Source organism: Acomys russatus, chromosome 3 (assembly GCF_903995435.1).
Source record: "Acomys russatus chromosome 3, mAcoRus1.1, whole genome shotgun sequence".
Taxonomy (NCBI): Eukaryota; Metazoa; Chordata; class Mammalia; order Rodentia; family Muridae; genus Acomys; species Acomys russatus.
In genome coordinates, this window is record NC_067139.1 from 37,541,647 (window position 1) to 37,565,281 (window position 23,635).

The 23,635-nt window shown below is 50.7% G+C and overlaps 1 protein-coding gene across 7 annotated transcripts in view; it reads left to right on the forward strand.

Moving 5' to 3' along the window:
• Nucleotides 1-19,076: 19,076 nt before the first annotated feature.
• Nsd1 (nuclear receptor binding SET domain protein 1) overlaps nucleotides 19,077-23,635 on the forward strand; it is a 119,589-nt gene continuing 115,030 nt past the window's right edge. Inside the window, exons 1-3 of one of the 7 annotated variants that reach the window (XM_051171913.1) lie at nucleotides 19,077-19,181; nucleotides 22,471-22,584; nucleotides 23,325-23,414. In XM_051171913.1, the coding sequence (XP_051027870.1) occupies nucleotides 22,555-22,584; nucleotides 23,325-23,414 (120 nt within the window). In that variant the 5' untranslated portion in view covers nucleotides 19,077-19,181; nucleotides 22,471-22,554. Of the gene's footprint in view, nucleotides 19,182-19,721; nucleotides 19,860-20,141; nucleotides 20,419-21,101; nucleotides 21,305-21,452; nucleotides 21,608-22,470; nucleotides 22,585-23,324; nucleotides 23,415-23,635 lie in introns of those variants that run through there. The other 6 variants (XM_051171931.1, XM_051171903.1, XM_051171938.1 and 3 more) reach the window with 6 other exon arrangements.

A 23,635-nucleotide genomic window follows, 5' to 3' on the forward strand; every position in this document is an offset into this window, starting at 1 on the left:
TGCTCCAGGTTCCCAGCTTTGTGAGCTGTCACCCATGCTGGGGTGGGCTTTGGTGACGCAGCTGTCTTTGAGTCATTTCTGCTCCTGAAGTGACCCCTCATCCATATTCTTGTAAGTAACCCCAATGAAACTCCTTGGTTCATAAAGTTGGACTTTGGTGGCACCTGTCCGTATTTTGGTCTGTGCTGGGATTCCCCTTCTAGGGGAGACGGTGTGTTTCATCTCCCCAGGAAAAGTTTTGTCACACAACAATTGACAATGAGGGTTAACCCTGACAGGGCCATCAAAATAGCCTGCCTGTGAGGTGTCTGTGCTGCAGACATGGATGGACAGGTCCCATCAGCAGAGCATTAGTGTCACAGGAGCTTTACACACTGATGCTGAAAGACGGGAAAGCTCTGGGAAGGAGAAAGCAGAAGCTTAGGGACAGTCCAAACTGAGTCTCCTGACTCCAGCTGTCAAGGGAACCAGTTTTGGAGTCTCATGTAGCCCAGGCTGGCCCTAAAGTCACCCTGTAACCAAGGATAGCCTCAAACTTCTTGAGTTAGACTTACTACGTAGCCCCCTCCTTCCCCCCTCCCCTCAAACCACAGAGATAGGCCGCCCAAGTCTCCCAAATGCCAGATTAAAGGCGTGCATCCTCACACCACGCCCAGCTGAGCCTGCATTTCTGATCCTCTTTCCTTCACTTCGCTGCACCAAGATTACAGGCTTGCACCTAGTTTGTTTTGTTTTTGTTTGTTTTTGGTTTTTTGAGACAGGGTTTCCCTGTGTAGCCTTGGCTGTCTTGGACTAATTTTGTAGACCAGGCTGGCCTTGAACTCACAGCAATCCACCTGCCTCTGCCTCCCAAGTGCTGTGATTAAAGGCGTGCACCACCACCACCCAGCCTCACACCTAGTTTTTATGATGGGCCTTGAATGCATACTCTGGAGCCACCAGATTCTAGAGTCCAAAAAAGGCATAACTAATGCCCTAAGCCCAGAGGCAAGCTACTCTCTCCTCAGACGGTGACAGCTCTGGGTTTGGGAGCCCCCCCCGCCCCCCCCCCCCCCCCCCCCCGTGACAACCAGGAAGTGCTTGCTTGCCTTGAGGGATAGAGTGCAAGGATCCTGCCCTGGGTGACAACTCCTCTATGTAATTCCTTTGCTAAGTCACACGGGGGTGACAGTGTGCCATGGAAACTCTGCTCCCCTCGGTCTTTAGTCAAAATAAAATCTAAATAGGCCATGGCTTGGTGGGGCATGCCTGTAATCCACTTGGGAGGCAGAGTTAGGCTTGGTCTCTGTGAGTTTGAAGCCAGCCTGGTCTACAAATGGAGTCCAGGACAGCCAAGCCTACACAGAAAACCCCTGGTTTAAACCAAGTAGGAGCTACAGAGCTGGTTTATCAGGTAAAGATGCTTGCTGCCATATCTGATGACCTGAGTTCAATCTCTGCAACCCACGTGGCAGAAGGACACATCAGACTCCTAAAAGCTGTCCTCTGACCTCCACATGCACACTGGTGCATGCGCCTTCCACCCCCAACAAAATTAATTACATGTTTTGTTTTTAAAGTTAAGTATAATGCCTTTAGGTGACTCAGATCTACTGGGACTCCTTACCACATCCCAGTGAGGAACAGTCCATGCAAGTCCCCAAACTGCGGGGATTACCCAGTCAGAATGAGGAACCAGGGCGGTGTATCTTCCAAATTGGCTGCAGCAGCTTCCGTTCTCTCCCAAGCTGTCTGCGGCAACTTCCGGTCCTAGGTTCACAGCCTCTGCTGACCATCTGCCACCCGATCCACCCCCCCCCCCCCCCCCCCCCCCCCCCCCCCCCCCCCCCCCGCCTCCTCCTCCCCTTCGCCCCCCAGCAGCTTCAGCGGAGCCGGCAGAGCAGAGCTGAGCCTGTGGAGAAACGTTGGAGAAGGGGGTTTTACGACAGGTGTTCTTTGCAAAAGGGGTGGGGTGAAGGGCTGCCCGAGGGATGAAACCTTCACTTTCTCCCGTACATTTAGGCATGTGTGATTGTATAGATAGTGCAGGCTCTGGAGCAGTGGTTCCCAGCCTTCCTAGTGCTGCGACCCTTTAGTACAGTTCTTCATCTTGTGGTGACTTCATAGGTGCAGTTTTGCTATTATGAATCGTATCAATCCTGATATGCAGGATATCTGATATGCGGCCCCTGCAAAAGGGTCGTGTGACCCCTTTGTCCTAGAGACTGAATTTCCAGGTTCTTCTAGCTTCAAAAAACAAATAACCAGAGAGCACCAACTAAACACTTTGAGGCAAATATTACACTGATTTTATTTGCATATTTATTTTTTGGTTGCTGTGGGCAAGTATGGTAGAATGGGGCGCAACCCGAGGCCCAAGCATTCCTGTGGAGACAGGATGTCTTAGTTAGGGTTTCCGTGGCTGTGAAGAGACACCATGACCAAGGTGTCATTAAAGGACGCATTTAACTGGGGCTGGTTTACACTTCCAGAGGTTTAGTTCAATATCATCATGGCGGGAAGCATGGCGGCCTGCAGGCAGACATGGCGCTGGGGAAGCCAAGAACTGTACACCTTGATCCAAAGGCAGCCAGGAAGAGGCTTTCATTCCACACTGGACAGAGCACAGCACAGGAAACCTCAAAGCCCACCTCCACGGTGACGCACTTCCTCCAACAAGCCACACCTCCTAATGTCGCCACTCCTTGTGGGCCAAGCATCCAAACACAGGCGTTTATGGGGGCCATACCTACTCAAACCACCACACAGGGTCTTAGGTCTGGTTAGCCTAGAACTTACTATGCCTCTGCCTCCCAGACCTAACACATCCAGCTCAGCTCCCAAGCTTTTTTTTTTTTCCTTTTTGAGACAGGGTTTCTCTGTGTAGCATTGGCTGGCCTGCGCTAACTTGTAGACCAGGCTGACCTCGAACTCACAGAGATCTGCCTGCCTCTGCCTCCTAAGTGCTGGGATTTAAGGCGTGTGCCACCACCTCCTGGGCATTCTTTATCATGTATTTGGTAGCCACTGTGCTGGTTACAGGAGGCCAAAACACTCAAGAAACTGACTTGTGTCCTAATTATGTATTTAAATATGTTGTTATAAATAGAAACACAGCTTTAACTGTAAGCCAAGTGAACATGGAGCCCAGGGCCCAGAGTATTGCTAGGCAAGTGCCAGTTCCTGGCACTTATTTACTAAATATATGATTTACATTGACTCTGTACCCGTGGAACATTCAGGGCAAATCTGGGATAGAGTGCGCTCAGGCATTGCCGGGGTTTAGGGAACGCAAGAGACGATAGATGAGACACCCCGCCACCCCACCCCACTCCCCCCAGGAAAAGAACCCGCTGGGTTTGGTATGTGACAGAGAACACTTCCGGTTAGTGGGAGATCACTGTGGGGAAAGGGAAGGCAAGCCCATCACACGGAAGCCTCACGTAGGAGGGGATCAAAGGATGCTGAGATGTCCTGGAAACCCCACTGCTTCCAAAGTCAGGGAAGTGTAACAAAGGTTGTCAACGGCCAGCAGATTCACTGTTGTAGCACGATCAGAGATCTGAAGCCAGATTACAGCGGAACAAAGGCCACCGTGATGGGAGGGCAGGAGAGGGAGAAAGAGGTTGGCCTGGAGTCAGTTGTTTTTCTCCTAAAGGGGGAAAAAGGAAAGCAAGGACAGAAGATTACGGGTGGGGGTGGGGTGAGGGTGGCGTGGGGGTGGGGTAGGGGAGGTAAAGGTTGGTATTCTGGCAGAGGAAGAGGCACAAAAATTCAAAGGAGACTCAGATCCCTGGAGGATGTGTGAACAGAAGGCCCAATCCCGCCCCTCCTGTGGTAGCGCTGAGGTCGGGAAATTGCAAATCCTGATAGATGGACACCGAGTGACAGCTGTATCCGGAGCATACTGGATAGGACAAGAATTGGCAGTCTTTTCTGGGCTCCGCCCAGCTTGCAAAGCTCACCTTTTCCCTAGGCTCCTTATCACATACTTACATCACGGCCTTGGCCGGGGCGGCCTCCGATTGGCCCGTGGCAGTCATGTGACAAAGGCCAGTCTGAGCTGCCTTCCTAGGAATGTAGACCCACGTGCGGCCTCTGCGGCCAGCGTGGTATCGTCCGCAACCTTATCGCCTTAATGCAGGGCAAACTATTAGGAAGTAGAGGCCCAGCCTCCCACGCTCCTGGCCCGCGGGCTGGAAGAGGTGCCGGTACATCGTGCCCTTTTGCTAAATCTCAGGCTTCTGTCCAGTTTCTTAGGCAGTTACCATCCCGCCTCTTCCTGATCCAATGGTGTGTTTTAAACCGGATGTGGTACATCAGGCCTGTAATACCACTGAAAGGACCAGGAGCTCAAGGCCAGCACCGACCACACAGTATGGAGACAGCTCAAGGCCAGCATTGATTACTCAGTATGGAGACTCTTTAAAAGGAGAGAAACAAGGGCCTACAAGTAGGAAGAGGAGAAGTATTTTAGATTTGAGGGGATTAGTTCAGCTGCTAACGGGTGAGCATGAAGACCTGGTTTCGAGCTGCAGAATCCACCTAAAAAGCACAGTGATCACTTGTAATACAGCTCGCACGGGTGGGTAGGGGGGACTGGGGGGCTGGAGGTGCGGTGGAGACAGAACCTCGTGGAGCTAATTGGCTTGCCAACTAGCCCAGGTCCCAGGTGAATGGCTCCTGAGGAGTGCCACGGGAGTGACCCTGGCCTGCCCTTGCAACTGCACATGCGCTCACCTACACACAGAATAATAAATAATGTTTTTAAATAGTGTTTTAGGTCTGTTGGTGAGGCTCAGCAGCCTACCAATTATGATTCCCAACACCATAAAACAAAAATTAACAGCATTTTTAGGGACTTGGAAACAAACATCTAGTTGAAATGAATTGCCCATCACGTGACTGAGGGCAGCTCTTCAGCTTGGTTGGTCCTCAGATTCCCTATCTATAAAAGACCTGGAGCTGGCAAGATGGCTCAGTGGGGGAAGGCATTTGCTGCCAATCCTGCGACCTGTATTCACTCTCTGGGACCCATGTAGAAAAAGGGATCAACTTCCGGAAGGCTTCTGACTTCCACAAGAGCACCATGGCACAAGCCTGCCCACGTACCCGCCCATACTCACATCCACATAAAATACATTCATACATGGTTTTAAAAGCCTGGAGTGAGTCGGGCTTTAATCCCAGCACTGGAGGGGGGCGGGGCGCATAAGGCAGAGGCAGGCAGATTGATGTGAGTTCGAGGCCAGCCTGGTCTACAAAGTGAGTCCAGGACAATCAAGGCTACACAGAGAAACTCTGCCTGGGGGCAGGGGGAGGGGGGTAAGACTGGAGTGGTGGCTCAGAGGTTAACAGTGCTTGTTGCAGTGGGGTAGTGGTGGCACATGTCTTTAATGCCAGCACTTGGGAGGCAGAGGCAGGTGGATCTCTGTGAGTTTGAGGCCAGCCTGGACTACAGGGTGAGTTCCAGGACAGCCAGGACTACACAGAGAAACCCTGTCACAAGAACCAAAACAAAAACAAATTTTCTCCTGACGTCTACATGTGTGCACGCACGCACCGGCACTGGCACACAAACACACACACACACACACACACACACACACACACAATCAATCAATCAATCAATCAATCAATGTAATTTAAAACAGAAAGGTTCCATTGTACTTAAAACTCCTGCATTAGCAAGATTTATATCTAGCCAGCGTACCAGGGGAACAATGAAAAGAAAGCCAAATGCCATGCATGTGAACTTCTAGAAGCCTTTAGAGACCCGGGCAACACTTCTCAGAAGGCTAAACAGTATGGCTGAAGAACATGAAACTCCAACTTGGGTTGGACAGCGATCTCCCCAGAGACTGCAATGTACAGTTCTCCCCTGAAAGAAAATATACAGGTGATGGAGACAGTTTACCAGCCAGGGACTTTTAACCAGATGTGGCTGATGGAAATGTGGGGGCCAGAAAGCTACCCCAGAACCTGTCAGAACCAGAGGCTGGACTCCAGCAGCTTCCACCACGGGTCAGAGCATGGCTGTGTTTCCCTTTGGGCTGAGTGGAGCTGAGCCAGTGCAGGTTAGCCCCGAATCCATTGCAGGTGCGGAGCAGCGCATTGGCGCCACAGCAGCAGCTACAGGTCAGAGGGAAAAGGCCAGGTGACATGAAAAACAACTCAACTATGGAGGGTTAAATGAGGCAAATCTAGGCGGGTGTGAAGCAGGCCTTTAATCCCAGCACTTGGGGGCAGAGGCAGGCAGATCACTGTGAGTTTAAGGCCAGCCTGGTCTACAGAGTGAGTCCAGGACAGCCAAGGCTACACAGAGAAACCCTGGCTGGGGATGGGTGGGTGGGTAACCCACCAAACAAAACAAAAAACAGCAAACAAATTTGTCACTCTATCTAAGGACTGACTTTTCCTGAGATGTGCCCAGATGTGGTTACAAACACAAACAAACAAACAAACAAACAAAAAACAGTTTCACAGAAGTCAAGGTTACTAAACCAGTTCAGTGTACTGAAATTATGTACAGGAGTACAGGTAAAAGGTTATTAGAAGAACCTGGATGACCCGAAAGGCAGCTGCATCCTTGGAGTTCCTGGAGAGCCTGCAGGCAGCTGGCTGGAGACTGCCCTCTTCCTGGTCTAGAGCTTCTTGCACCTTGGGCAAGGGGCCTTGTGAAACCTAGGGCTTACAAGCCTTCTGAGTCTGGAGAACTTCATTAGCTTCCTAAATCTTTCATTCACTTATTTATTTTTACTTATTTATTTGTTTTGTTTTGAGACAGGTTTTCTGTGCGCTGTCTTGGCTGTCCTGGACTTTGTACATCAGGCTGGCCTCAAACTCATAGAGATCTGCCTGCCTCTGCCTCCCTGAGTGCTGGGATTATAGGCCTGATAGCCAAGGATACACAGAGAAACACTGCCTTGCAAAACTAAATCGATAAATAAAGACTTGAAGCTGGGTGGCAGTGGTGGCCCACACCTTTAATGCCAGAATTTAAAAAGCAGAGGCAGGTGGATCTCTGTGAGTTTGAGGCCAGTCTGGTCTACAGAACAAATTCCAGGACAGCAGCCAGGGCTACAGAGTGAAACCCTGTCTCAAGAAAACCGAAACTAGCCGGGGGTAGTGGCGTTTGCCTTTAAGCCCAGCATTCCAGAGGCAGAGGCAAGCAGATCACTGTGACTTTGAGGCCGGCCTGAACTACAAAAGGAGCCCAGGACAGCCAAGACTACACAGAGAAACCCTGTTTCGAAAAAACAAAAGATAAAAAAAAAAAAGAAGAAGAAGAAAGTAAAACAAAACAACAAAAAAGAGATTTGTTTATTTTATTTTATGTATGTGATTATTTTGTTTACATGTATGTCTGTGCACCACTTCTGTTCCTGGTGCCCTCAGAAGTCAGAAAAGGGAATGGAATTCCCAGGAGCTAGAGTTATGGACCACTGTGAGCTGACATGTGGGTGCTCGGAAAGGAACCCTGTCCTCTGAGAGAACAAGCGCCCTTAGCCACTGAGCCACCTCTCCTGCTCCCTGCTCTGTCTGCATGGGAAAGGGTGTACCTGGGATACATAATGTCGTCTGAAATCCCAGGTGACTTACATTCCTGTGAGGAGGCTATAAAACCTTGCTGTTGGTTATATGTCTACTGTGTGTCTCTCTGTGTAGCCTTGGCTGTCCTGGACTCACTTTGTAGATCAGGCTGGCCTCCTGAGTGCTGGGATTAAAGGCGTGCGTCACCATGCCTGGCTGTGTGTGCTATTCTTGGTTGTAAACTTGACTACATAATTAAAACCTACCAAAAACAAAAACAAAAACCTGCGAGAACATTAAGTTTAGTTCGAAATGGGAAGATCCACTTCCAATCCGGATCTTTGAGGTAGGAAGACACACCTTTAATGCAGGTCTTCTGAGCGGGGAGACCCACCTCTAACCCCCGCCAGGCCCTCTGCTGGAAGCCTGTATATAAGGACGTGGAAGAAGGAGGGTTTTGTTTGCGCTTTGCCTCCTTTCCCTCACCCCCTAGCGAGGCCACTCCTTTCCTGACACTAGAGGCCACCTCTTTAGGATTCTGGTACATACTGAAGAAAACAGACATCCAGCCATGTGGACTAAATGACTAGCAGATTCTAGGGCCTTCTGTTCATAGGCAGCTATTGCTGGATTAGCAGGACCACAGCCTATGGGTCATTCTAATAAATCATATCTATATCTATAGGTAGATAGGTATAGATATTCATTCTATTCTATAAGTCCTAATACTCTAGAGAACCCTGACTAATACACCTACTGCTGAAGACATTTAATGCTTTGGGCTGAAATCAAGTTCCTGGGGTAGAAATGTTACCTGTCGTCCTGCTTGGTTTCAGATCCTATGCTCCTAACAACAGTGGTAACATACTAGGTATCCTAGTTAGGGTGTCTATTGTCGCAGTGAGAACCACCATGACCAAAAAGCAATTTGGGGAGGAAAGGGTTTATTTGGCTTACACTTCCATATTGCTTTTCATTACAGAAGGAAGTCAGGACAGGAACTTAAATAGGGCAGGATCCTAGAGGCAGGAGCTGGTGCAGAAGGCACGGAGGGGTACTGCTTACTGGCTTGTTCCTATGGCTTGCTCAGCCTGCTTTCTTTTTCTTTTTTCTTTCTTTCTTTCTTTTTTTTTTTTTTTTTTTTTTTTTTTTTGGTTTGTCAAGACATGGTTTCTCTGTTTAGTCTTTGTAGAGCAGGCTGGCCTCAAACTCACAGTGATCTCCCTACCTCTGCCTCCCAAGTGCTGGGATTAAATGTGTGCACCACCACCAACTGGCTTCAGCCTGTTTTCTTATAGAAGCCAGGATCACAAGGCCAGGAATGGCACCGCCCACCATAGCATACCCGCCCCGCCCCCAACACGCACATTGATCACTAATTGAGAAAATGCCGTACAGCTGGATCTCATGGAGGCTCCAAAACTGAGGCTACTTCCTCTCTGATGACTCTAGCTTGTGTCAAGTTGACACACAAAACCAGCCAGTGCACTAGGCAAAAGATGTATAACTGTTATAGGGGCAGTCAGCTGCTTTCTGATTGGATTTATGCCTTCTCTGAAAGAAGAAACTCACTTTACTGTTATTGGGGTTTTTGTTTGTTTTTGTGAGACAGGGTTTCTCTGTGTTAGCTGTGGCCGTTCTGGACTTGCTTTGTAGATCTGGCTGTCCTTGAATTCATAATGATCCGCCTGCCTCTGACTCCTGAGTACTGGGTGCTCCACTGCTTCTGGCCTACTGTTAATTGTTTTGAGACAGAGTCTCACTATATGGCCTTAGCTGGTCTGGAACTAATAAAGATCCACCTGCCTCTGCTCCTGAGTACTGGGATTAAAGAACTGTACCACCATGCAAGCCTAGGGAAGTGATAAGCCTCGGTGAGAAAGCAAATATTATTGTTTTGATGAATGAATATGACGTAGATGTCCTACTGCCTTCCATGTGTTCGTTTATACCTATGGATTATTGGTGCTGTCACCCTTGATTTTGGAGGGAAATATCTTTTTCCTCTCAGTCATCAGTGGCTACTATAGAGGCTTATAACTGATCAAATTCCTTAGTTTAGATGACTATTGCTGTGATATAACAGGCTATTGTTCAGCCATAAATGGAAAAAAATAGTCTCCAAGGTTCAGGAGACATTACAGGAGAAGGTACACCAAGAATGTAAGAATCAGATGAGGGACATGTGGTGTATGTCTTTAATCTCAGCCTTGAGGAGGCAGAGGCAGGCAGATCTCTTAAATTCAAGGCCAGCCTTGTCTACAGAATAAGTTCCAGGACAGCTGTGGCTACACAAAGCAACGCTGTCTTGAAAAACCAAAAGGAAAAGGGGGGAGAAAAAAAAGACTGTGAGACTCAGAGGGGTGGAGTGCTATGTAGCTATTTCCTCCAAACTGAAACATTCCCTACTGGGGAAAGGAGGAAGGAAGACTCAGGACGTAAAGCAAACATACAAAGTTTAGGAAGTTGCAAGATTTTAAAAGACGTATTTCCAGATTATAAAACAGTAACAATGGCTAAGAGCAGCACAATCTCTGAGCTTCCAAGTTGTGTAGAAAGCTCTGGAGATTCAGCTTTCCTGTGTCCTCACATATGTTGGGGACTTTCAAGTTATTCCTGCTCCTGTAAAGCAAAGGAATCACTCACCCATGCTCCTGTAAGTAATGAACTCACTGGGTCATTGAGCTAGACTTGGGTGCCATTGGTTCTTTGGTGGGTCTGCCATTAATACACTCTGGAGTGAATAGCTGTTCGTCATGTCTATATAATGGAGCTCACACAACTTCTAGACACTTTAATTTAACTCTGTCTCAAAATAAAAGGTAGGAAGGAGCTGAGGATATAGCTCGGTGGTAGAGTGCTGGCCTAGCACGTGTGGGGCTCTAGGTCTAACCCTTGGCACTGCCGAACCAGAAAAGAAAGAGGTCGTCTTTGTGATCCCACAGCACTGTTCCTATCCTATGCCCGAGGCTCGTTAATACCACACGTTAGCCAGGCCTCTGACACCATCAGCCCTCAGTCCCAGTGCTTCCCGTTCTGTTTATGCTTGGCATGCTCTGGACCATCAGGCCTCTGCAGCGTTCCCTAGGGTGGATTACCAACGCTAGGCCCACCACTCGATTTAGGAGAGCAGTGCAGAGACTGAAGGTCGCAGAGGTCTTTTCAACTGTCAGATCGCAGGTGTTCATCTCATTGTCCATGTGTGATTGTTCACCTGGAAACTCCCTGGAGTTTCTCAATGCTTCTCTTACTCCTACAATGACTTTGGGCCCCAAGTCCTAATCCTTCTATAATGACTGTCCTAGGACCGTCACAGTGCCAGGATCGTCTCCATTCTTTCTCCTCTGACCCTTTCCCATATATTTTATTTTCTGTGTCTCCAACCACAAGTGAAATCTCTTTCCACACACACACTATTAAACCCCTCTAAAATTGATATGGCAAAAACTCAGTGTGGTGGTACAGACCTTTAATCCCAGTACTTGGGAGGCAGAGACAGGCAGATCGATGTGAGTTCGAGGCCAGCCCGGTCTACAAAGCGAGTCCAGGACAGCCTAGGCTACCCAGAGACCCTGTCTCGAAAAACCAAAACCAAACCAAACCAAAAAACCAAAAAACTAGGCACCAGCCTAATGAAAGAATCATTCTGTTTTTTTTATTCTAAATTTTATTTTATTATTTTATGTGTATGTCTGTGTACCATGTACATGCTTAGTGCCCAAGGAGGCCAGAAGAGGGAATCAGATCCCTAAGACCCCAGAGTATTTTTTGGGAGGGTTGGTGTTTGAGACAGGGTTTCTCTGTGTGGCCTTTGCTTTGTAGACTAGGCTGGCCTCAAACTCATGGAGATCCATCTGGCTCTACCTTCCCAAGTGCTCAGATTACAGGTGTGTGCCACCATGGCCAGCTTCGAACCCAGTTTTGAGCAACCATGTGGGTTTTGAAACTGGAACTTGGGTCCTCTGGAAGAATGGCTAGTGCTTTTAACCTCTGAGCCATCTCTCCAGACCCAAGAAGCACCCCCTCACACCAACTCTTTTGTATTTGTTTGAAACTGGAACTCCTTGTAAAGATCGCAATGACCTTGAACTCCTGGTGATCCTTCTACTCAGCCTCATAAATACTGGGATTACATGAGTGACCCACTCCAATTTACAACAACAAAAGTGTGTGTGTGTGTGTGTGTGTGTGTCTGTGTGTCTGTGTGTGTGTACAGCAGCAATGCCCCTCTGGTGAACGCTAAGAAGCTTGTTTTTAAACAGGGTAGCAGTTCTATACGTAGGTACACACCCAAGAAAACTGAGGTATATGTCCATGTGAGAACTTATACATGGGGAGTGGAGATATGGTTTGGTTGTTAAGAGTGTGGACTGAGCTTGCAGAGGAACCAAGTTTGATTCCCAGTGGTGCATGCTGGCAGCTCTCAACTACTTGTAATTCTAGTTCTGGGGAGATCTGATACCTTCGGTTGGTCTCCAGGGGCACTGCACTCAAGTGCACAAACCTCCACTGAGACACACATTTTAAAAAAGGTCATGCTGCATTATGGCTGATTTTGTTTATAATATATTTAGCCAGCTGATGCTTTTGTGCCAAGTCAAAAGAAAAGAAAAAAAAGAAAAAAAAAATCCATGCAGTGGTGGCATATGTCTTTAATCACAGCACTCAGAGATAGAGGCAGGTGCGTCTCTGAGCTCCAGACCAGCTTGAGCTGGTCTACAGAGTGAGTTCTAGGACAGAGAAACTCTGTCTTGAAAACACAAAACAAAACAAACAAGAAAACCTCAAAGAAAAAAGTATGTACATGAATGTTCACAGCAACATTTCATATAGTCCTAAGGTAAAAGCAAAGCAAATGTTCATCAATGGATGTAGTTTTGTTTTGTTTTTGTGTTTTTTGAGACAGGGTTTCTCTGTGTAGCCCTGGCTGTCCTGGATTCACTTTGTAGACCAGGCTGGCCTCGAACTCACAGCGATCCACCTGCCTCTGCCTCTGCCTCCCAAGTGGTGGTGTGCACCACCGTGCCTGGCTCAATGCAGTGGGGTGGGGGTGGGGGGGGGTGGGGAGGCTGGTACAGGACAAACACTACATAAAGATTAGTTTGAAGCTAGTGGGATTTTGTCTGCAGAGTTGGGGTGGGGGAGGGGAGGAAAGAGACAGGCTAAGGTAAAGAAGTTGGATATTAAGATCCTTATACTAATAAATATTTTTGTAGGTTTATTTATTTATTTTTGTTGTTGGTTGGTTGGTTTTGTTTTTAACCACTGAGCCATCTCTCCAGCCCCTTGTTTTGCTTTGTTTTTAAGACAGAGTCTCTCTATGCAGTTCTGGCTGTTCTGGAGGTTGCTATGTAGACTAGGCTGATCTCAAACTCACAGAGATCCTCCTACTTCTGCTGGAATTAAAAGCCTGCATCAGGCCAGGCGTGGTAGCTCACGCCTTTAATCCCAGCACTACAGAGGCAGAGGCAGGTAGATAGCTGTGAGTTTGAGGCCAACCTGGTCTACAAAGTGAGTCTAGGACAGCCAACACTACACAGAGAAACCCTGTCTCAAAAAAACAAAAACCACACAAACAACCTCCCCACCCCCAAAAAAAGCATGCACCAAGCTGGGCGTGGCAGTATACACCTTTAATCCTAGTATTTGGGAGGCAGAGGCAGACAATAGCTGTGAGTTTGACTGCAGCTTGGTCTACAAAGCAATTCCAGAGTTAGACAGAGAAACCCTGTCTTCAAAAACAAAAAACAGCTAGGTGTGGCGGCACACACCTTTAGTCCCAAATCCCAGCACTTAGGAGGCAGAGGCAGGCGGGATTCTGTGAGTTCCAGGCCAGCCTGGTCTACAAATCTAGTCCAGGACAGCCAAGGCTACACAGAGAAACCCTGTCTTGGAAAAAAACAAACAAACAAAGAAACAAAAAAGCAAAACCAAAAGCTGGCTCAATGCAGAGCACAGACCAAAGCTATTATCCCAGGAGCTTTAACAGTGGTAACAGTCTGAACACAGAGGTGCATGCCTTTAACCCCAGCAGTCCAGAGGCGGAGGCAGGAGGTTCTCTGTGAGGAAAGAAGAAGAAGAACAACAACAAGAAAAAATCCCAAATTATTATTATCACTCAGGAGGTGGGGAGGGGGCAGGGGGAAGGGTGGTGAGTGTGTGTGAGGTAAGAAGAAGATATTATAAAGTTGTTTTTCTCCTTCCACTTTTATTTATGTGGGTGAAATCAGGTCATCAGGCTTTTGTAGCAAGCACTTTGCTTGATAATCCAGCTCCATTTTATTTTATTTACTATTTTTGAGGCAGGTTCACACTGTGGAGTCCTCTTGACTTGCCTGGAACTCACTAAGTAGGCCATCCTGGCTTCCTCAGTGCTGAGGGTAAAGATGTACACCACCACACTTGGCTCCACCATTTATTTGTTTATTTATTTTGGTTTTTCTGAGACAGGGTTTCTCTGTGTAGTCCTGGCTGTCCTGGACCTCTCTAGACCAGGCTGGCCCTGAACTCACAGAGACCTGTCTGCCTCTGGCTTCCGAGTGCTAGGATTAAAGGTGTGGGCCACCACTGCCCAGCCTCATCTTAATATTTATTTATTGATTGATAGATTGTTTTTTGACAGGGTTTCTCTGTGTAGTCCCAGTTTTCCTGGAACTCACTTTATGGACCAGGTTAATCTTGAAGCCAGAGGTCTCCCTTCCTCTGCCTCTTGAGTGCTGGGCTTAAAGTTGCATGCTTATCACACCCAGCTCATCAGCTTTTCAGAGAAGGTATCTCACTGAACTTGGAGAGGATTTTCCAAACTGGCTAGCATTCGCCTGTCTCTTCTCTCCTTGTGCTGGAGTTACAGGTGAGCCATGTGTTGGTGCTGGGGCTCAAACTCAGGCCCTCATGTTTACGCAGAGGTACTTTACTGACCGAGTCCTTTCCCAGACCCCTGTAATGTTTCCATGTCTATGAACTGTCCAAAGGAGACAAATCTACAGAGACAAACATTAGCTTAGTAGATACCACGTGGCAGACAAAGGAAAGGAATGGGGACTGTCTGCTCATTGGTATGGTTTTTTTTTTCTTTCCTTTTCCCCCTTAGATTATATGACATCATTTTCCCTTTCTCTTTCTTCTCTCCAAACCCTCCCACACACCCCTTCTTGATCTCTTTCAAATTCATCTCTTTTTAAAATTAATTGCTGTTACATGTATAGACATATATATTTTGTTTGTTTGTTTGTTTGTTTTTGAGACAGGGTTTCTCTGTGTAGCCTGGGCTGTCCTGGACTAGCTTTGTAGACCAGGCTGGCCTTGAACTCACAACGATCTGCCTGCTTCTGCCTCCCAAGTGCTGGGATTAAAGGTGTGTGCAACCATGCCGGGCATGTATATATATTTCTGACTATAACCTGTTCAGTCTGTATAATGTTACTCCTATGTTTGTATTCAGAGCTGACCAATTGGTATTGGTCCCAGAAAAAGATTATTTCTCCCACTCTCTATATTCCTTAGTGGCTTGTAGTTCTTTGTATAGTGTTGAGGCCTCATGGGCTTTCTCCTTCCACTGTGCCATGTTGATATTTTGTTGTTGTTTTTGAGACAGGGTTTCTCTGTGTAGCCCTGACCATCCTGAAGCTCACTTTGTAGAACAAGCTGGCCTCCAACTCAGAGATCCACCTGCCTCTGTTTGACTTCCTGACCTTCTTAGTACAAACAGGGCCATCCCACCCCTTCCAGGGCGGCCTCCCTCCTGCAGGCTGCTTCTCTGCAGAGGGGGGCTGGGTGAGTTGTGAAAGTGAACTTTTACACAGGCCGAAGTGACCATCCTTCTCTGGCTTGTGGCTGCAAGCTATGGACTGCTCCCTTTGCCTGAGCCTGTCCCTCAGACTACTCAAGCCTGGCATTCTTTCTCCTCAGTTGCATGGAATCAGGTTAGGGATTCTTTCAACACAATCAGATGTCCAGTGAAGGAGCTGGGTAGGCTGGGGAAAGACCTCCATAGTGGGCGCCTATAGCTGTTCGGCTCTGGGCCTCGCGCCAGGCTTGTTTGCCTCACACATTTTGTAGGTGTTTGTTTTGTTCTGTTTGCTGTTTCTGACTTAGCGTCTCAGTTTGTCTTTGATCTTGCTATATATCCCAGGATGGTCTTGAACTCCCAGTCATCCTATCTCTAGCGCCAAGTGCTAACATTACAGGCATGTGCCACCAAGCACAATCTACTTTTGTTTGCTGTCACTTTTGTTGTCATTCTTTTATTTATATACAGATAGGGTTGACCCTAGAAAACCTTCAAAACAGGTAAGAAAACAGGCTGGGAGTGAGGGAAGGATGGAGCAGGACTTAGGAATCGCTATCTGGTGATATTTTCTGAGCCTCACTGATTTAGTCACTAGAGGCCAAACACTGTGTGCCCTATGCCTTGTGGTAGGGGCTCTCCAACTGGCTGGGTCCAGACTGAGAAGCAATATTACCATGAGGGGTCGTATTTTTAGGGGGATATCCAGGAATGACTCGTCCTTAGGAGAGCATCAGGGAAGAGGAGGCATCTTCTACACCGATATCAACATGTGTTTGCCTGACAGACAGAGAGGCCAGCCACGAGTACTTGCCAGAGGGAACATGGTCTTTCCTGGCACTAGGCCACTGGGTAAGTGATGATATAGTGGCCACCATACACAGGATTTTGTAAAGTGACATTTGAGGAGAAGAAGAGTAGACAGTGGCAGCTGGAGTCCTTGAAGTCAGAGCTATATATATGTGGGACAGTTTAGTGGCAGAGTTTGGTACAGGAAGACAACTTTGCCACAGAGCCACCTGACCTCTGATGAGGTCAGGCTTGCCTTGATCTTAAGTGTAATTTAGCTCTGGAGCACCCCTGGGTAGAGATGTGAAGAAAGCAACTCATAGAGTCCCATGGAGGTGAAGTCACAGTGTCCACTACCTGCGTGTGAGAAAAATTATCAGAGGCCTTCATGTGTCTGCTGAGCCCTGACCAAGAACAGAGAGTATAAAGTGGACAAGGGCTGGGCATTTGGCTCTGTGCACTTCACGTCTGCAAGATGGAAATAAGAGCGTCCATCTGGGTGGATGAGATGAGACAGTGTCTTGGATGAGGATAAGCTACTACTTTTTGTTTGGTTTTGGTTTGTTTGTTTATTTGGTTTTTTTCAAGTCAGGATCTCTCTGTGTAGCCTTGGTTGTCCTGGACTCGCTTTGTAGACCAGGCTGGCCTCGAACTCACAGTGATCCACCTGCCTCCGCCTCCTGAATGCTGGGATTAAAGGTGTGCACCACCACGCCCAGGAAGCTACTGCTGTTTGTGAAATACACAATCATGGCCCACACCAGAGGCAGGCTCCTTCCTGGGCTTTGGCCGTGTCTCTAGTGCTTTCAGGTAACAGCATACTGGTTTTACCGTAGAGGCAAAGTGATGCCATTATGTTTTCATGGCACCCTAGTTCCTTCCAGGGCTCTGCTTCAGGCCTCTGTGAGCTTTCTTATCTTCATCTCCACCTCTTCTTGCACCTCCAGCCTCCTGCCTCATGCTCCAGACTGTAGTCATGCTCAGCTGTGGTCAGCCCCAGGCTGGTGTTTCTCTGGGTTCTCCTACTGGAATCTCTACTTTGTGTCTTCCTTCCCTGACTATTACTTTATATGCCTCAGAATCCCTCTTCAAAGGATCTTTCCTCCTCCTGAAGATCTTTCTAGATCTTCTGCTAGGTGCTCTCCCAACACTTTTGGTTTCTTTCTCCACAAGGCTCTGATCATCCTCAGTAGGTACTTGCTGAGTGGACGCATCGAATGGAAACAGTTCTAAAGATCACTACATGGCCAAGAATCCCAGCCGGCGCCTTCTATCACACTGAGAACTGAGGTAAAGGAACCATGGGTTATAGGTGAGAACATGGAGGCCCTTTGTCTGGCAGTCAAATCCCTGCACATCTGTGTGTCTGACATGCCTGGTTTTTCACAGCATCTGTTGGGTGTGCAGGCTAGGGCGAGAATGGAGGCCCACGCACTGCACTGCTCAAAGTAATGGTTCTGAGACCTTGCACAAAGGCCTTGACCTCCCAGTCCTTAATTTCTCATAGACTAGTTAAAGAAGAGTTAAAGGAACAGATGTGTGTCTAATGCATAACACACATTGAGCAAGCATTTATTCTCATCTGTCTCCAGATGGAACATACAGGCCCAGAATAGGTCCTTGAGTGATCAGCCAGAGAAGATCTAGGTCTACACCTAGGAACCCCAATCCTATAGGAAAGCAGCCCGACTCACTTGAGGGCTCAGTATCCTTGGGAGAATACAGGCCCTGAGAAGATACTCAGGAAGAAGTCAGCCCAAGCAGCATGCTGGATGAGCCACTGTGGTAGACAGTTTCACTGTAAGGGGCAGGGAGGGCCTGCAGGTGTTACCAGGAAGTCTGATTTTTCTCTGGGGTCCCAGTCTTATTCTTGTCAGTAGCTAGGTCATCTTATATGTGGGATGGCAGAAGGTCAGGGAGGAGGTTCCTGCAGGGCAATAGTGTGCAAAGATCAGCTAATCTCTCAGGACTTTTATTTAACCTTTTTTTCTAACTCCTTGAGGCTACAGGTTTCCTGGCACAACATCTCATATTTTGCTTCCCCAGAGCCTAGTACGTTGCCTAGAACGCAGGAAATGGTTGCTGAAGGAAGCAGTGAATTGCACTTCAGCATTCATCAAGTCTGTAACTGTTAAGGGCAGATTGCTATCTTGCCACAGAGTCCTCCCAGTTGCCTGTGACTTGGGGGCCACAGGTAAGGAAACTGAGGCTGGGCCCTGAAATATAATCTCTCCAAGGCCATTCAGTGGCAGTTCCAACCTCAAAATGGCTATGCACTGGGAAAAGCTTTGATTGGTTAGCACTGGGGATAACTGCCAGTTAGAAACTGGCTCCAACAATTAGTTATGAAAGAGCAAGCAGTTAGCGCTTTCCTATTGAATTGCATGGTGGGGTTAGCAGGACCGACTCCTTAGAACAAAAGGCGGGTTCCCACGGGACAGGGCCCTGAATTGTGCCCCCAGCTTTTCTCTGCCTAGCTCTGGCCCAGGGAAAAGTGCCAGTCAATTTTGCATCTGGAAACTTGAGTATCTCTGTCTTCCGCAGAAGGAACCTCTGAGGTCACAGTACTCTCTGGCTCCTGGTTGCACAGGACACTTTCCCTAAGGAAACCCACTCGTTCTCTTGGCAGGGCCAGAGTTACAGCACTTACTGAAGGTATTGCCAAAGGCTTATTTCTGAACCTCCTTTAATGGATTGTGGGTGTTGGACAGCAAACGGGAGGAAGCATCCTGAGGGCTGCTTGCTGGGTCCAAGTCACCAGGGGAAGGTGGGAGTTTGGCTTAACCATTACAGATACCCAACGAGTACAGATAACCGGCAGGAGATTGCTAAAAGTGGCTGTTCTCCCTGGTGGGGTCTAGTTAGCAGAGGGCCCCCGGTAAACACTCTACTGGGACAAAAACTAAGCACATTTACTAAGCCTCTGGAGGAATGGTGGTCACGTGGCCATCGAGGGCGGCGCCCTCAGCTTTGAAATGAACTCCAAATCACCGAAGGCTTTCTGGAAGAGGTGGAAATTCTTTGGCGGTCCAATATGGCTCTCTCTCAACAACAAGCATGCGCCTAACGCTCTAGGGACCGAGTAATGCCTGAGGTGAGCTTCTCGCTGTGAAGCAAGCCCAGGAAGCAGCGGGGTCTGCGAAGGGAGAAGAGAGCCTCAGGGGACTGGAGTTGCGGGACCAGGCCTGGCTTGGGTTCCCTGACCTGTCCTTCCACTCACTGTCTTTGAGGAATGGCCGCCTTACTAGGTCGGTGCTGCGCGGCCCTGGTGCTGAGTGCACGCTATAGGGTCTCCGCCATCCTACTGTAGAGCGTCTCTAGGCTGGGGGCGTTTGTGCCTTTCAGGCGTGGCTCGACCATTAGACTGCCCGCTGTCCCCGTGCGTGCGGTCCCGTAGGGGTCCCCGATGCCTGGGCCTCAGGGATGGAGCGCGCTCCAGAGGGCCATCTGCCTGGGTGCGGAGAACTGCAGCGTCCGCTGTGCGAGGCGCTGCCCCTCCCGGGCCCTAGCCCCGCTCGCCCGCACCTATCCAAGCCCGCCAGCGCCCGCAGCCCGGGCCGCTGTGCCAGGCCTAGACCCAGACCCAGACCCAGACTAGGCGCGGGAGGCGGTGCAGGGATTAGTGGACCCCTCCCCCAGGGCTCCCCCTCGCCCCGCCCGGGGCAGCGAAGACCCCTGGGCCCGAGGGTGACGAAGGAGCTTCGTCCCCGCGGTGTCTGGACTAGGGACTCGGCCTCGCTGGGCGGGGGCTGCACAGCGGCGGCAGGCCGAGGTGCGGGCGCGCTGTTAGGCTGCATCCCGGTCGGTCGGGGTGCGGGGCGTGGGCTCAGAGCTGGGGGGTGGTGGTGGGGGAGGGTCTCCCGGCCTCATCCCTTGGCCGAGGCCACGGTCCTGCGGCCAGTGCCCGGGCGGGTAACCCGACCCAGCTCCCCGGAGCCGCTCACCCCGCACGGCCCGGCACGGGGAGGGAGAGGAATGAGGGAAGGGGGAAGGGAAAGGGTGGTGGGTGAGGGGTTGTGGGGAGCGCAGGGCCGAGTCCCCGGCCCGCCTGCGCTGCTCTAAGGCGGCTGCCCGAGGCTCCCGGGAGGAGCCAGCCCCCTGCCTCGCGGGCGTCGAGCCTGCGGCTGGAGGGAGCCCCAGGGCTGTACAGGCTTGGCTCGGGGAGGCAGACCCGAGCTGCTGCCTCCATTTTGTTTCCTGTTCAGCTTGGTTTGTAGTGGTGGTGGTGGTGGTGGTGGTGTGGGTTTGGGGTGCGGCTGGGCAAAGGGGTTCACCTGCGGCCACGTCTGCTCGGGGCCCGAGGCCTCGAAGACCCTATCCCCAGCTCCCAGGTGAGCCCTACAGCAAGAGGGGGGGTTGCCTCGGCCTCGGGTCGAAACCAGCGGGCTGAGGGCAGGTGCCCAGTGGATGGGGAGCCCGGGCTGTAACCTAAGATGGAGGCCGGGGCTGACGCGGGGCCTGAGCAGGGCCGGCAGGCCAGGCCTCAGCCAGGCCAGGTGTCTCCGGGGTTGGGGGTTCAGGGATGACTAGGGTGCGGTGGCTGTGTGCAACCAGGGGCTGGCGCGGCGCCCCGAGGTAGGTGAAGGGATCGAAATGCCACCCACGACGCCCGCAGGCCCCGACGCTCCCCGGAGGCGCGCGAGGCCCCCAGGGAGCCTGCCTCAGGCCCCGCCCGGGCAGCAGGGCCAGCCCGTAGGCCCCGGCCCCGAGCGGGCGCACGGGGGGGAGGGGAGGGGAGGGGAGGGGGCGGCGGCAGCTGGTCCGCTGATTGGGCCGCCCGCCCGCGAGCCCGACTTCACCCGCCCTGAACCCCGAAGGGTGAGGTGCGCGAGCGCGAGCGGGAGCGCGCGAGGGGGGGTGGGTGGAGGGGTGGGGGAGGGAGGGAAGGAGGGAGTGCGCGCGCACTCGGGGCTCCCGTCGCACGCGGGCCAGTGCGAGGCGCTCTCCATAGCACGCGCCGGCCGCGGGGGCGCGCGCGGTGGGGGTGTGAGGAGGAGGAGGAGGAGGCGGTGGCGGCGGCGGAGGAGGAATAGGCCGGGGCAGGTCGCGTTCGCTGCCTTCTTGCCTGAAGAGAGACGAGGGGGGAGGGGGGTGCGGCGAGCGGCTCGTCTCCCTCTCCCTCCGTCTGTCCTCCGCTCTGCTCGCGCCCCAGTGTAATGAGGGTCACCCCCTCCCCCCCCAGCTGGCCCGGGAAGGGGGCGCGGGGCACGGTAACTAGTGCGCAGGGGTGGGCGACGGGAGGGAGGGAGGGAAGGAGGGAGGGGGAGGGAGGAGACAGCCGGGCCGGGAAGATGGTGGTGGCCGTGAGGTGAGGGACTCGGTGTGGAGGGGCCTTTGGCCGAGCAGGGTCGGTGGCCGGCGGCGCTGCAGCCGCGGCCCCCTCCCCCTCCTCCATCACTACCAGCGGGCCTCAGGCCTAGCTGGCCGGGCTGCGGCGAACTTCCTCCCAACGCGGCCCGTGCATCGCCGGCCGCCCCCCCTTCCCCAGCCGCGCGCACCTCGGCCTCTGCTTCCCCTCAGGTAGCTGGCTGGGGGGGGGGGGCGCGGGGGCGGCCGCCCTCCCCGCAGCAAACTTTGCTTGCTGCTGAGTGTTGATGAGTGCCAACAGCGCTGCCGAGAGGTGCTGCCGAGGCTGTGGGAAGGAGCGCGGCCCGGGCAGGCGGCGTCGGCGTCGGCAGCAGCCATGTTTGTCAAGCAGTAGCAGCTGCTGCTAGCCTGACTCGGCTTCGCCGGCCGCCTGGGTTTCTCTCCCCGGCCGTGCCTCTTCCCCCCCCCCCCCCCCCCGGTCTCTTAGGTCCTGGTGGCCGCGAACCCAGTAGGTTTGCAGTCAGGGAGGCGAGCTCCGCCTCGGCCAACTGGCTTGAGGCCTGCGCACGGTAGCTGCAAAGGCTCCGGCGCCGGCTGGGCGCGGGGTGCAGCGCTATTGTGACCGCTGCGCCCAAGCTTGCGGAGGAGGAGGAGGGGGATACCTTTTTGTGCATCGTCCAGAAGCTGCCCCCCGAAACCCACAGCCCCTTCTCTTTGAAGCGATTTAGCTGTCGGGTCTTGGGCGTGGGGGGAAGGAGAGGAGGGCTCTCCTTTGAGACTGGGAATTTTGACTGCCAAAGGGTTGTAATTTTAGTTCAGCCCCAGTGTCCACCAGTCTGCAGTGCAGGGAAGAGGAACAGGCTGTTTCCATGTGGCAGGATTTACCCAGCTCCGGGAAGATGTAGTTCTCGGAGACTCACTGAGGCCATTTTCCTGTCATCAGCCTGGAGAACTTTTTCCGTCCTTGGAAGTGGCAGCAGAAAGGCCACTAGGCCTTCAGAAGTGGCTGCCATTTTGAAGGGAAGAGTCAGACGCTCTGGTAACTCAGATTAATTGCTGTGTCTTTTGGATTTCAGGTTGATGCGGGCACAGTATGGATCAGACTTGTGAACTATCTAGAAGAAATTGTTTGCTGTCCTTTTCTAATCCAGTGAATTTAGATGCCCCCGAAGACAAGGACAGCCCTTTCGGTAATGGTCAATCCAAATTTTCTGAGCCACTTAATGGGTGTACTATGCAGTTACCGCCTGCCAGTGGAACATCCCAAAGTGCTTATGGACAAGATTCTCCATCTTGTTATATTCCACTGCGGAGACTACAGGATTTGGCCTCCATGATCAATGTAGAGTATTTAAGTGGGTCTGCTGATGGATCAGAGTCCTTTCAAGACCCTGCAAAAAGTGATTCAAGAGCTCAGTCGCCAAATGTTTGCACTTCCTTGAGTCCTGGTGGTCCAACAGCACTTGCTATGAAACAGGAGCCCTCTTGTAATAACTCCCCTGAACTCCAGTTAAGAGTAACAAAGACGACCAAGAATGGCTTTCTGCACTTTGAGAATTTTACTTGTGTGGACGATGCAGATGTAGATTCTGAAATGGACCCAGAACAGCCAGTCACAGAGGATGAGAGTATAGAGGAGATCTTTGAGGAAACTCAGACCAATGCCACCTGCAATTATGAGCCTAAATCAGAAAATGGTGTAGAAGTGGCCATGGGAAGTGAACACGACCGCACACCAGGGAGTAGACATGGTGCAGTCAAACGGCCATTCTTGCCATTAGCTCCTCAAACCGAAAAACAGGAAAATAAACAAAGAAGTGAAGTGGACGGAAGCAATGAAAAGACAGCCCTCCTCCCAGCCCCCATTTCACTAGGAGACACAAACATTACCGTAGAAGAGCAATTTAACTCAATAAATTTATCTTTTCAGGATGATCCAGATTCCAGCACCAGTACATTAGGAAACATGCTAGAATTACCTGGAGCTTCATCATCAACTACTTCACAGGAATTGCCATTTGTAAGCAGCTTTTGGTACAACTTAAATACATACGTGAATGTATATATACAGGACACTTAAAGGGAAACTTTAATTTGTTTTTGTTGCCAGTTCATAGCTGGAAGCTAACGATGAGCTTTTTGGGAAACTTTACTTTGATTTTGTGTGAATTTGGTTCTTCATAGATTATCCCAAATTGCTTCATTGAGGAGTGCTAAAGTTCTAAGGGCATTTGACTCAGG